Here is a 14,767-nt window from a genome sequence, read left to right as displayed (position 1 = left end):
AAGGTGTATCGGATTTTCTGTGATTTGAATATTAGATGATATAATTAAAATCAAAATATGAATGCAATACTCAAAAAAGTCACAACACAAGTATTGACCACTCAAAGCGCTTTATATTACAAGCAATATTTACCCATTTACACAATTTGGAACAATTTGGAACAATTCAGGGTTCAGTTTCTTGAGGGCACATTGGAATTTAGAGGAGCTGGGGATCGAACCTTCATTATTCTGGTCCCTACCTCCTGAGCCTCAGCCGCCCTGTGTTTGGTGTCACATTGCCATCAGAGCCGAAAGCTTGTTGTTATTTTTATGGATTTATGTAACGGTAGCTAAACACTTCCCCAATCGTTGATTACAGTAAACTATCATGAAGATGCTTTTATTGACAGTTTTTTACAGTTTTATTTTGGTAAATAAACATTCAAATATCAACATGGGAAAACCCTAAAGAGCAATCACCATTTATTGCCAGAATCCCTAAATACAACAGAGTCTTGTCGCCTGGAGTTCATAAGTAAGACAGATGTTGGGAACAAAACCAGACAACAGGAACAAAGAACACCTCAGGCGAAAGGAAGGAACTAAGAGGCAAAGTTTAAATAACAACAAACAGAATCAGAAATAAGGATTCAAATCACTTATTTCTCTCAATGTGAAATCAGTGGAGGAGGCGAACAACAGTGGGACTAATTTGCATTTTGAGTGTGTAGTAGAGTAAATCCAGAACAGCGTGTGGTTCTCAGTGTGGTTCCACAGAGATTTACATATAATTTTAGATAAGATGGTGCATTAGAGGTCATGTTGGCCCCGATGGCTGACTTCAGCACATATTCATTATTATATATATTTTTTCCACTGTCTTATTCAGCAGATTTCTCTCTTCCGTCAGTCACAAACCTGCACAAAGTCATGAGACCAAGGAAGTCCTCGTCTGACGTTGACGTTGTTCATGCACAACGGATCTTCTCGTCTGAAACACAGACACATGTAATGTTAATGTTAAACTTTGAGCGGAAAGTAGCTATTAAACATAGGTTAACACAAACTTTGGACAAAACTGTACAAGACCAAAGTGGTTCAGGTGGGGTCTCTATTTTGTCACGATTTTTCTTTATAACTGTATTTTTAAGATGATTATTTTTCTTAAAAGGCAAATAGAGAGAATGACATGCAACATAGACCCTGGCTAGAATCAAATCAGGGATGTTTAAGGCACGAGGACTTAAGGGATGCCCGGACAGTTATGTGCTAGACGTCTCAGTACATATGAACCATAAACTGTTCAAATATCCCGGATGTAACAACTGCCATCTTGTGCTTTTGACGTAATTTGGAGCGAGAGTCTGTGCAGAAGTGATCCTGGCTCGACCAACCAATTGCGGCTTGAGAGAAACAGGCCTGGACGCTGTCTGAGTAACTTTGCAGAAGGATCAACTCGCCCATGCAAGGAGGAGGAAGTGTGAAATCTTGCACAGTTAAACTATACATGTCTGGTCCTGTATACCTGACAGAGGGGAACCCGGACAGACAGACAGACTTGAAGTGGATGTCTCCCTGCCTGTAGAACCGAGAGCCGGTGTTCCTCAGCTGGATGGAGTAGATCTCACACAGAGCCACGGGATGAGCCATCACCGTCCGGTACACTGTCGTAGACGTCTGACTGAAACAGAACATTGGAATAATGTCATATTCATCACCAGTGGCAGTTTCCAAGGGCTGATCTGCACTAACAGGGGGCCTCCAACATTATTGTTATTGTGGGGCCAGTGTCATATTCTTTTTAAGAATCTAAAACTTATAGCTTTGCTTCCGGTTATTGCCAATTAAAGTGAATACAACAGACTGACTCCATTAGTGTTGTTGTGTCTTCTTCAACGTGTTTGCTCGATTTGATTAAATCTAATATTGCACACAAAAAAAGTCGGCGCTAGAAATAGATTTATTTCTTCCGCCGGTAAAGTAAATGAAAAGCAGGTGAAAAAATGTTTTCATGAACTAGATTGAACCTGTGCACAGACACTTCTCCTCTCTCAGCGTTTCTGGCTCAGCATCTTGCACCTGGCCGGCTCTTTACAGTAGAAATACAGTACCTCGCGTCTGAAAATAGAAGCTGCACACTCGCCTCTTCTGTAAAGAAATATGATTACAGTTGGAGCTGCGGGATGAGAAGCGTCTGTCAGAGTCTGTGCTGAACAAAGACAGTCTCTGAGAACGCTGCCTGTCACACTGAAATTGTTGCTGAGAGATTAGAGTTTACATTATAATGACGATTTTTTTTTGCATCATTTGCTTACAAAGCGAGTTTATGCATCAGATTTGTGGCTGTTTGTGTTGATTTCCATCAAGTCAACTTAAAGTCACCATCTTTAATTAAATCTCAGAGTAACTCAGTAAACATCCGTATTTGTTTATATTTCTTGTAAAAGTCTGGAAACAGGATCTCAACTCGTCCTCTCTCCTTGTCAACAGCATGTACGACAGCAGAGGGTCAAACATGCAGACTTTTTGTGCAAGAGGATCATTTTGCATGGCTGTAAATCACAATTACTTTCATATGCTTTTTTTTGTTTTTGCTTGAGCAAAGCATTTGGCACTTTTGTTTTAAGAATGACTTCAGATTATTATGTGAGGTTCTTTAACTGATTGAAAAATGGTTCCAGCTATAAAATGTTGATTTTAAACAGAAATCTAAATTTCAAAGTACAAAGAAATTGCATTGATATGTGTAATCTGGCAGGATTGGCTACCTTAAGAAAAACTCTACCAATCAGTTGCTATGATTATTATATTATAAGTTATTATTCTGGCCTGTAGAACTTGAAAAAGTGGAATCAGAGGTGTGGTACGTACAACCTGAGCCTCCGCTCTGTTCCCAGGTTCCCAGTCCTCAGAGTCACTTCCACCTCAGCGCTTTTATCCAGTCGAGAAACTTCCAGCTCCAGCAGGATGTGATGAGCTGAGCACAGGAACAACAACACACATTCTTTACCTTCTTACATTTCCAGCTGTCGAAATGACAACAAACATAAAAACTCTTCTTCTTGACTGTTGGTAAAGAGCCAATTTTGCCTTGGGGCCCTAAAGTCTATTGAAATGCTTGAAGCAAGCCACCCTGTTCTCAGAGTAATAAATCCACAACTATTATCTCTCACACACACACACACACTCACTGCAGAAAGGTGGCGAAGAGGTCGTGAGAAGGAACAGCTTCTGCTCTTTGGGGATTGGAGATATGGCTATCCCACTGTTTTCTGATAAACCTAAAACACACAGACACACACACATATAATGTGAATGAGGGTCACACTTGTATGTCACATATAAGAAAGGGCTCCGTGTACGTCACAGTATCAGTGTGTGTTGGCGTATCAGGGCCTGAGATGATAAGAAGCTGCCAGTAGCTGCTGTGTGACGAGAGCAGAGCTGCAGCGCGAGTGCAGTTATATCGACCGGTGACACTTAGACTGAAACACGATACGCAGTTTTAACCTCTATTCCTTTATGTGCTGGTGTTTCCTCACCCCATCTGTTTCTCTACATCCTGAAGGAAAACATCAATTACTTCCACTGCTCGTGTGGTGTTTCAGAGAGTTTCATGTCTGGTTGTAATGGTGGAAACAGTTATAGATTGTATGGAGTCAATATCCATCTGTTAAAAAGAAATAAGTTATATCACACTGATGCTACAGTGCAGCTACAGCTACCGTCACTGCTGCTGAGAAGAAAATACGTTTCTTATTTTGTTTTTTCGAATCAAGAAAAATAGATTTGACTATTTAAATGCAGTCATAAACATTTACAATATGATTAAAATGAATCTATGGAAGATGTTAAACATTTATCTCCTTCGTTGTACTTTTTTTGTTAGAATAATGTGTAAAACATGTCTGTTATTTGACCTTCAGGAAAAGAGCTTCAAATCACTATACTTTTTATATTTATTGACATTAAATTTTTAGTACAATTCTAGAGAAACAGAGACAATACTTTAATTAATGACAAGAAAAAAAAGGATAAAAGAAAAATACGGTTTGTCCTCATTTCCTGAAATAACAACTTTGTACCTTGAGATGAATAAAATTCTTGGATTGGAAAATCCTGCATAAAGGTCCCCACATTTTTGGGATTTGTCCTCCATAGATTTGTCTAAAGAGGGGCAGCTTCAGTGACTAATAATAAAAGTTCAATGTCACATAAATATATCATAACTTATAGTGAGTATGTGTGGAACAGTTCATTAAAGTAGAATTTTGGTGCATTATTACCTATAGATGGACACGTCCCCTTGAAGACATCACAGTCCACACACTGTCCATTCAGGAAGTCCTCATAGTTGGAGCAGGGGATCCCCCTCAGAGGGCAGGAGCCATTCAACGCACTCATGTAGACGTGCAGCGCCCTCATATGGTCACAGATCACATAACCGTACACTGGAGAGTAGATGAGAACTGACAACACACACAGACACTAAGGGAGCCAGATGTTTCCGGAATTATAGATACATCTATATAGTTAGAATTGATATTTTAATAGTAACAAGTTGATTAGAAGGGGTCTGAAGAAGCATAGCTGCTGTTGCTACAGCATGTGGAACGTACTTGAGGCGAACCTGGAGCGGGCACATCCTGTCTGATCCATCCCTCCGTTCAGGAAGAAGTCCACATGACCCACAGGGATGGAGATGCCAAAATCTGATGCAGAGGAAAACCTCATCATTTCATTTTGTCATGTGATCTAATGCTATAAAGAGGTAAAATGTCAGACAACAACGTTATGCATTGTGCAGCACTGGGCTCTATCAGCTTGAAAAGAAAGATAAAGTTGTTTCCTCACAGTCAGAGTCTGTGTGGATGGCATCAACAAACAGAGCATCAGACGGGTCCAACCGATCAAAGGTGTCAGCTCCTTTAAACATGGGTCCAGCAGGATCCAGGCCTGGACAACAGGGAGGGAAAACTCGGCTTGAAAGGAGGAAATTAAAGGATTGAATACATGAAATTCACAGCCTGCATGAGAAATGATCATTTATGTAACAATATCATTCTTCAGTGCTGTCGGTAGTTCAGAATCTCTTGTGAAGCTCAGTTTTTATTTCAAATGCAACTTTCTGGTATAGAGTTTGTGTCTTTAATGACATAAACATATCCAGGTTTATTTAGGGCCCGAGCACTGACAAGCACTGACAGTCAGTCAATTGAAATTGTAAGGATTATAATTTTATTTTTTTTCAGGCAAATGAATTGGCCTTTTGAGGGCTTTAACATGCTCGAATTCTTACCAAAATTAGAAAATGGTGAAAATTTACATATTCTGGAGGAATTTTCAATTGGGGTGGCAAAATGGCTCAAAGGTGCCCCCCGAGACAGGTAAGTCTAGAGGTGCAATTTGATACAACACAGGAAGCCTGCTTTTTTCCATTTAGTGGCCTTTTTGGCAATTTTCCACATTTTTACTTTGAGGTACTTGTACCAGGGCTTACATCAGATCAACTTCAAATTGACATGAGTGTCATCACAACAAGATGGAGATATGAAATAACTCAAAGATCGATTACAAAAAAGTTTGATTACACTATCTTTTATCTTTATGTATTTAGTAGTATAGGCTCACATTGTGTTCAGTGATGCACAACCCATTCTTCTTTCATAGTTGCTCTCAAGCGTTATTCCTCTGAGCTGAAGAAGAAAGAAGATGTAGCCTCACTGAGTAGGGATTTGTTGTATCTGCCATTTTAAATGTAAAGTGAAGCTTCTCATTATTTTCATGTCACAAGTCTCGGTTTTGATTCGGATGTTCAGGCTGATCACGTAATAAAGCATCAGTATCTGTAGATGGCGCACAACTACTGGGGTGAAGTCAACAGAGATTTTCTGCATGGCAGCTGCAAGAGAAAGGAAATGAAAACAGAAGAAAATGTGTCTGGTTGGATTCAGTCGTATCGTGTTTCACATCTGCTGTTACTTTGTATCACTGTAGAAAATGATTCAGGGTGTTTTGCAGTTCTTAAAAGTATTGAACTAGTGTTTTAACGACCACAACTGAAAACCACCTGAAATCTATACAGGAATATAGATGTATTTTTGGTATGAGTACACATTTCTTGCAACCAAATATATTAAATCTGTAAACATTCCAGAATTCGAATTACAGTCCTCATCTGTGGCTCCTCTGAGCTGCACATTTAACTCACACGAGTGTCCGCACTAAACAGCCGACATAAACCAGTGAGCTGTGGATTGTGTTGACTGAAGGGAACGAGCAGTGTGAGCCTCTGAACAGCGCCACTAATCTTCCAAGGTCACGCTGCCACAGACGAGAGGCTCAGTCACTTCTGAGCTGTGGAGACCTTCACAGTCTGGACTGTTGCTCTCCTTATTTTGACTCCAGACGATGCAGCAGTGTCACAACAGCCGACAGCTTTTATTCTCCTAATCACCAGCAATCATGACGATATTAAAACAAAGCCGGAGCAGTGTAGCAGAACTTTAAAATCAGGATCTTTATACATGAACTGTGAGAGATGATCACTCCTGAAAAACACTGATCCGCACTCACCTGTGATTCTTCCTATCTTCCCCTCAAACAGAGTCCCCACAAAACCAGCGACGTGGGCCCCGAGACTGATCCCGATGAAGTGGAAGGACTCCAGCTTGCATCCGTGTTCCTGTTGGACGAGACAAGACAGTCAAGCTCTCAAGTGTTTCTGTGGAACTATACTTGATGTTGAGCAGCATCTCTTATGATCAGCATCATATTTAAAAGCAATTTGTATCAGAAGGAAAATTTCCGTCAGCAGCACAAGAAGAAGAGGGGTTGAAACCTGCAGGTTGACTTCACTACTGCCTCTGTATCCATCAAAAAGAAGAATACACAGAGTTTGTAAACTTTCCCCAGTGATCCATCACTTCCCTGGACACTGGAAAACGTTTCAAAGACACACACATTTAATTTGTATAAATAAAAATATACATATTTTTAAACACAATGTTAAAGTGACAGAAAATTGACCAAGGACACTAGAAGTTCTTCATGTCTTGGGGTCACTGCCCACTTTGGCTTATAATATCAGTCACTGTTATTATCAGTTCTCTGGTAGTAAAGTATCCGTCTAAAATAGCTGTAAACTACTTAAACATTAAACCTAAAAACTTTCCAGACAACTTATATTGTATATATGTATGTATGGTGTTTGGCCCATCAAAAACATTAAATGCTCACTTAAATTATTAAATTATACATAAATAAATAATTAATTAACAATTAAATACTTTTGAGTCCCTGAATTCCAACATAAATTGAACAAAGCTTTTGTAACTGAAGTCAACATTAAATTTCAATATTATTATCATGAGGTGCAGCAGGGAAAGGAGGAGTGCTTCAAAATAAATAAGTCATGTGAGAAACTTCTGAAATCAAAGATAAATTCAGAATATCAGCTCACCACTCTGTGGCTTTTGTCTCACCTGCAGCTGGTTGATGAGGACAGAGATCTGCAACGCCACTTCCTTGTAGTTCTCCACCACCAGGTTGTAGGCGAAGGAGGCGCCGTAGACCCAGTCCACCACCAGCACGTTGGCGTCCTGGGCCCTGAGCAGGGCCCGGGCCAGCTCCTTCACCCAGGATGGCTTACTGCCCATGGCTCTGTGAGGGCAGGGGCGGATCGGATCATGGGTGGTGGGTCCATGATGAGGTTGACAGGTGGAGAACAAGAATTAAAAACAACAAGATGAGCTGCTCTTCAAATTGAACTTATCTGAGCTTGTAGGAGGCCTCAATGTGTCTGGAATTGAGCTGCGTGACTGAGATTGTGAATCAGACTCCTGGATAATTCCTGGTATTTCCTGGATGGTTCCAGTAATTTTTGTGGCTATGATCAGATTTTAGACTTCGCTTGTTTTGGGATTTTTGTGATATTTACCTGTAGCTTTTGCATTGCCTGCTGCCTTCCTGTGTTCGACCTCTGGCCCCATTATAACTCGGACTGTTGATTTGAACTTTGAGTTTTCCCTTATTTCTGCATGCAAGTCTCTGTTCTTGCAGTCATGACAAATCTTCCGGCCAAATGTCATGTTGTAATTTACCATTTTATAGGTTCAGGCACAGACACATAAAACCTGCACACCAAATCTGAATGGGACAGTTCATCTTTAAAACTTTATTGTATTTGTGAAAACACAACAACAAGGGTTATTTAACTCATTTGAATTGCTTGATTGTGCTATGACATTTTGTGTTTTTTTTTTTATCCCTAGTACACAATTTGATAAATTTCCAGTTCGGTCTGTAGTAGTTGTAGGCCTGGTCTAGAACTGGTCCATGTGGTCCAGGTGTTTTCAGGGCCTTTGAGACTCCTCCTCTCACCTGTATCCGTGGACGATGACCTTGGTGGGGCGGGAGGCTTTGAAGTAGGACGGCTGCCTGGTGAGAGACTCCTGGTCGAACGTTTGTGCACAGTCCATGTTTGTCCTGGTCAGCAGCATGTACTGGACCTGCAGTTTGACTCTCTGCTGCCGGTACCCGCTCCATGTGGTGTTGTTGAGGTCGGCACACTCATCATCTCCCTGCGTTTCCTCCAAACCCGGTTGATTAGAAGGAAGCGTTTGCCCACGTACTGTGTATTAGTCATATATTGTGTATTAGTCATAATAATGTTGTTGGATATCAAAATGTTACATATAAAGTGCAAAACCTTTTTTATATCTGCAAATGCTTGTCACGCTAGCAGTTTGATATATTTAGTTACTTTATACATGCAAGCTATGATGAGCTTGTGTTTCTTAGTTTTTAGCATTTTTTAGAGTTGTTAGCATTATGTTGAGTTGTTAGCATTTTTTGTTGTTGTTAGCATTAAGTTGACTTTTAAGTGATACGTTAAGTTGTTGGCACCAATTTCCTTATCTTTTTATAGCCTTTGATTTCCGAGTTTGCGAACCACTTGACTTAACTACTTTTCCAAATATAAAATATATACTGTACATAAAGATGGCTGACACGACAGCTCCCATAATTTAAACCAACTGCTTGATCGACCCCTGGTGGTCTGCTGCAGTATATGTCATAAACCTCCATGCTGGGAAATGGACCAAATTAAAAAGTACATACTTAATTCAATTTGAACTAAGATGGTTTCCGTCATTTTATGTAGTTGTTATCACACTGATGTAAGTGCTCCATCCCAACTAAGTGCAACTTTGAATTAGTATTATTAATGTTCTAATAATGCAAATCCAACTCAGCCAAAGTAGAAAGAAACATTATGGGGAAAAAAGGACGAAGTCACTGACCAACAACTATTCTTGTTTCTGAAAATATTTATTTCTACTATCACAGCTACTAAATTGTTATTAATATGTATTTAAAACACACTTTTGAAAATATTATGGCTTCAAAAAGGACCTACTTTTGAATTTGTATTTTATTTATTAACAATAACTCATGTATATGTGTAAGTTTTATTTCTTATTATTGGATAAATAGACCAAAGACTAAATAATCATAATACTGTGTTACATAGTCATTCAATGTGTGAGTAATAACACGACTGACAAAGCTTTGTCTGTTCCACTCGAGCACCTTTTGAAGCTACTGCATGAATCAAATTCCTAAAAGAAGTGATGCAGAAGAAAATGTGTCCTTCGATGCGTCCTTCAAATCTCACTTACCCACTACCAGTGATGTGATGTAGACCGTCCAAACACACAGGAGGACGACTTCCCAGTTCATGTCTGCAGTAACAGGGCGGTGAATGAGGGAGAGAAGAAGCTGCCCGGAGCCTTAGTCTGTGCTAAATGCTGCTGTTCTCCTCAGCCACAGATTGGTGGCTGGAGAAAATCCAAAGCAGTGTTGTAACTCTGCAGCGACCACACAGCCTCTAACTGGCAAGCAGCAGACGTGAAGCAAGGCAGGAATCCATAATCCCCAAAAAGAGTCCAAGAACACAAATGTTTTGAATGATTCTTGTGGCGTCTCCTCGTCTTTGAGCCTGAACCGATCCACAACAAACCTTCCTCTGTGTTTTCACCCAGTCATCACATCTGTCAGAGATTTCTTTTTTCTTAGACTGCGTTTGTTCTGGACCGACAAGTGCTTGAAGCTCTTTGACTGGCGGTGAATACATGAATGACCTCATTGGCGTTCAATGGCTGTTTGTCTAAAAAGCTGGACTCTGGCCTGCACTGTGTGTGTGTGGGTGTGTGGGTGTGTGTGTGTGTGTGTGTGTGTGTGTGTGTGTGTGTGTGTAGAGGTCATCCTGCTGTGTCTAAATGAAATCAATCATCAGCTGATTGATTGTTCCACCATCAATGCTGGTTTATGTAATCACTGCTCGTTGCGAATATATAGAAACAATACTAATTCCACAGCCGTAAGCATTTCAATAATTTCACTGCAGTTTCTGTACTTAATTATAAGTGTGATATTTCTCTCCAGATACAAGTACAACTAGTTGTTTTGGAGCAGTCACACAAAAGAACAATCCATTCTTAGGAAAATAGGTCAAGGATATTTGCCACAGTTGGCAGTGATTTGTTTGGCTCTGTGTTAATCATGATTTAGAGCTTAGTTATGTGTATTTGCTGCAAATCTCAAAGAACAATTGATTTTTTTCTCTTTGGAGGCAAAAAGGTCAAGTTCACAAGTGATGCATTTGGTTTTATTTTGATATTTGTCAGATGGGTCTGAGAGAAGGGAAGAAAAGAAGAGAACAATGCACTGAAAAGCAAAAAAACATGCAGGTGCCAAAAAGAAAACCACTGAGCGATGCTGCGACAAGTTTCCATCTCAGCTCATTGGTTTGATAATAATCAGCTTATTCTTCCTGTGTGAATGTGAAGTGTTCAACTGTCAGAGAAAACAAATGCATGAATCATGATGGATATTTTCCAAGTCACTAGATTGGAGCTAATTTAAAAGGCATATACAATTAAATATGTATTGATATTTATTGATAATCATTAACTGATAATAAAAAAATAACATAGAGATAACTTTTTAAATTTTTTTGTTAAATTATTGTGTCAATCATTAGTTAAGCAATAATTCAATCAATAAACTATTTACATCGCTGTTTATGTTTTCATCTTTTGACAATTATATATATTTTTTATTACATGTCCGACCTTGACCCCTAGTGGGAAAAAATGCAAAATCAGTTTTTCTCAATGACATGGTTTGGGCAACATTACAGCTCAGGTAAGGACATTTATTAAATGAATAAAGCTGCACATTCATTAACGCATTAATACCCAGGGTCAGGGTTGTGTTTAAGTAACACAATTACTTTGGTTAAGTTGAGGGAAAGGTTGTGTTTGAAAAAAATATTTTTTCAAATAGTCAATTTGAGCTCCTTCTTTGTTAAAACCTTTGTATATGACAAACAATTTGAGGAGAGACAGTTGACAACTTTTAATCATTTTGCTGTAATTCGTTCCCTCTCTTTAGGAAGCTCTGAGGCGAGCCACTCAATGGTGCGTTTGCGTGCTTCCTCCCAACTGTACTTGGGGTCATATCCTAGATCATCCTTGGCTCTCTGATAGGAGAAGGTGAACGGCGTGTTCAACATGGTGAGGAGCTGCCGGTTCAGCGGCAGGGCGACACGTATGAGAGGTCGGATCATCGTGCACAGGATCTCCAAAATGAAACAGAGCGCGTAGAGGAGGTGGAGCGGCAGCCGGAGTTTCTCTTGAATGTTGAAGCCCAGAGGCGCCATCAGGACGTGGTTGAAGTCTGAGTAGCTCACCGGCGGCGTGTCATCGGAAATGAAGAAAAACTTTCCTCCTATCACATTTCTCTTTTGTGGATCTTTGAGGCCGCGAGCTGCTTGGAGATGAGCCGCGGCTACGTTTCCCACGTAGACAGGATTCACTCGAGCCTCTGGCAGAGACATTCTCAACAGAACATCTTGGTTGCGTATCCCGTCGTCCATGTGGCCCAGCAGGAAGCGACACCCTTCGCCGAAGATGTACATAGGTCTGAGGGCACAGGTGGCCAGTCGGCCTCCGTTCTGAAGCACCTCTCCGTGGGCCAGCAGGGTTCTCTGCTCTGCCTCTTTTTTGGTCTTGCTGTAGGAGAACCTCAAGGTACAGTCATAAACTGTGTCCTCACTGCCATTGATGATGGGTTCACCTTTGGGGTTTGGTCCCATCACCTCGATGGAGCTGGTGTAGATTAAGGACACCACGTTCTCCTGAACACATGCCTCCAGAAGAACCTGCGTTCCTGCAAAGGAAAGAGGCTCCTTAGTTCAGTAGAAGAAAATAATTGACCTTATTCCCTTCTCTATGTTTTCTTAATACACCAGGTTCAAGTTCCCTCTCTCTCTGAGTGACTGTGAGTAGGGTTGCAAAGGGGCGGAAAGTTTCTGGTAAATTTTTCGGAAACTTTCCATGGGAAGTTTAGCTCGGGAATTTAAAAAAAAAAAAAAAAAACTACGCAAATGAAATGCTGAGCAATAAAAACATAATTTAAAACTCTATTTTAAAGATGTATGGAATGCAGTACACACTGCACGTTGAATTTCAACCCTCCACTGTGCATTCTTCCATCACATGCACAGATAATTCCCAGCATCCTTCACTCTACAGCAGGGCTATTGAGGCCTGCTGTAGTGTGCAGGACTAGTCAGGTAAGTTTCGATGATATTACTGGGGAAAATATATTAGCATGCTGATTGAGGATTGTTCATCTGTTCATCTAGCTTATTTCCATTCATTTATCCATCAATTGTAAAATATGTTTACAGACGATTGCAATAGTTTGGCTAACTATTTATATCTCTGGCATTGCATTAGTGTTTTTTTACAAACTTTTTTTTCATCTTATTCTACAGAACAATGCCACGTGCACTATCTCATGTGTGGAGGCATTTCACCCCATCCAATGTAGAAGGAAAGGCTGTGTACATTAGCAAATACTGTGCAAAGACCTATGTTAAGAATGAGACGATGCAGAAGCATATAGTCAAGTGCCCAAAGTTTCCTCAGGGCTCAAATCAGCCTATGACAAAACAAAATGTTTATATTTATGTCTGTATATGACAAGGTAAATACAGGTAGTATAAATTACCCACAACATTTCCAGTTTATTCCCGTTAATTCCCGTATATTCCTGTTTATTCCTGTTAATTCCCGTATATTCCCGTTAATTCCCATGGAAAGTTTCCAACTTTGAATATTCCCGGAATTTTGCAACCCTATAAACACTAATTAGTGTTCGTTATGGATTACATTTTCCGCCTTACCTTTGACATTGACGCCATACAGTTCACTGTACTCCACCGATTCATTCACGTCGATGATGGAGGCCGTGTGGAAGATGACTGACGCACCTCGACAGGCTTTCCTCACGAAGTCACTGTCCCTGATGTCTCCCTCAAACACACTCAGCTGTGTGCTGCCTCTACAATCTTACACAAAGGACATCAACAACACAATAAAAATACTTATACATACATGTGTTCCAAAAATAATGATATAAAGCATATGCTATCTTCAAAATACATTCAGTTGTTATCCCATTAAAAAATAAATGTAAACTGCTGCATCTATTTATTAATTATCTTCATATCAACCTCCCCACAGTGCAATATTATTCTAAATTATCTGTGCAATCACTTGTTCTCGATGCTTCATTACAAGGTTTGTGACGTCATTTTAGTGCCGTTTCCTGCAAATAGCTTTTGAATAAATATATATGTATAAATATATATAATAAAGTATTTCACTGTGTTTTCTGTGTTTTATATATAGGTTTTCTGTTACTTTTTTCAAAGTCTTACATTTTGTGTGTCATCAATTAGGCAGCCACAGACTAGCTACACATAAAATGTTATTGTTCTTGCACAGTAACAAAAAAATCTCTTGAAAAGCTTAAAGTAGTCAGCACTTATATAAAACAGCTTTAGTTTTGATTACTGTGGGATACATTTGAGAACGAATTATCAATGATTATCCCCATTAATTCACTTGTCCTTGTTCTTGCTGCATATTTTGGCCACGGACCCTTGAAAACAAGTTTTTTTGAGTAGTTATTTTTCAACTGAATATAAAATGCATCATAATTCATAGTGTGGTCATGACCTTTGTGATATTTGCAAATGAGCATCACAGTTCTCATGGGGAAACAGAGAAGGTGGAAAAGCTAGAAGATTCAGATTAATCCTGTAATATTAACGTTGTTTTGATAGATGGATAAATCAGGAAAAACCTCATCCAACAGTTTTCATGTGCTGCATATCTTAATAGAATTTATTATCTGAGCTACAAAGACAGATTTTACCCTCCAGAGTCTGTAAAACTCCAGGCTGCACGTGTTTGTCCAACATCCGAATCTCAGCCATCGTCTCTTCCTCCAGCAGCAGCTTCACCAGTCTCCTTCCCAGGAATCCACAGGCTCCCGTCACCACACACACATCACCTCCCAGAGACATGGCCGGGGTTAAAGAGAACAAACAAATCCTCCTCTTCCAAAGCTCTTTTCTCTGAGATCTCCTCAAGAGCCTTTTCAGAAAAAAGAGTGTGAAGAAACTGGGATGGACGCTGGTACTTGATGAAGGAATGTGAGCTTCACTGACTGTGGGATGGACCTTTTATATGCCAGGGACAGTTGTTGTTGGACGGTACAATCTTTTTTTCAACGTCAATGCTGCTTTGATTCAGGTGGTGGTATCAGCCTGGGACACTCAGAAAAACAAGACCAGGGTTACTCACTGAAATGAAATGAATGATTTGAGGAAGAGGTAATTTAATAGTTCACATTAAATCTTTTT

The 14,767-nt window shown here is 39.9% G+C and overlaps 2 protein-coding genes across 4 annotated transcripts; both read right to left on the bottom strand.

Annotated features, from left to right (window-relative positions):
- Positions 1-93: 93 nt before the first annotated feature.
- On the bottom strand, positions 94-10,129 carry pla1a (phospholipase A1 member A). 2 transcript variants are annotated; one of them, XM_061087941.1, is made up of 11 exons: positions 9,666-10,129; positions 8,365-8,614; positions 7,467-7,644; positions 6,559-6,667; positions 4,837-4,938; positions 4,602-4,694; positions 4,269-4,451; positions 3,174-3,263; positions 2,854-2,959; positions 1,508-1,663; positions 94-973 (listed from the first exon to the last, which is right to left on the bottom strand). In XM_061087941.1, exons 1-11 carry the CDS (start codon positions 9,724-9,726, stop codon positions 889-891), a joined length of 1,413 nt encoding a protein of 470 aa, XP_060943924.1. In that variant the 5' UTR covers positions 9,727-10,129; the 3' UTR covers positions 94-888. The 2 variants fall into 2 exon arrangements, with proteins under 2 accessions (XP_060943924.1, XP_060943925.1); XM_061087942.1 differs by having other exon boundaries at positions 4,269-4,433.
- A 998-nt stretch (positions 10,130-11,127) lies between these two features.
- Positions 11,128-14,434, bottom strand: hsd3b1 (hydroxy-delta-5-steroid dehydrogenase, 3 beta- and steroid delta-isomerase 1). 2 transcript variants are annotated; one of them, XM_061088925.1, is made up of 3 exons: positions 14,278-14,434; positions 13,241-13,405; positions 11,128-12,219 (listed from the first exon to the last, which is right to left on the bottom strand). In XM_061088925.1, exons 1-3 carry the CDS (start codon positions 14,426-14,428, stop codon positions 11,411-11,413), a joined length of 1,125 nt encoding a protein of 374 aa, XP_060944908.1. In that variant the 5' UTR covers positions 14,429-14,434; the 3' UTR covers positions 11,128-11,410. The 2 variants fall into 2 exon arrangements, with proteins under 2 accessions (XP_060944908.1, XP_060944907.1); XM_061088924.1 differs by having other exon boundaries at positions 13,241-13,396; positions 14,269-14,428.
- Positions 14,435-14,767: the final 333 nt, after the last annotated feature.

Source organism: Limanda limanda, chromosome 16 (assembly GCF_963576545.1).
Source record: "Limanda limanda chromosome 16, fLimLim1.1, whole genome shotgun sequence".
Taxonomy (NCBI): domain Eukaryota; kingdom Metazoa; phylum Chordata; class Actinopteri; order Pleuronectiformes; family Pleuronectidae; genus Limanda; species Limanda limanda.
The sequence above is the reverse complement of the archived record's forward strand: the minus strand, read 5'-3'. Positions and strand labels throughout refer to the sequence as shown.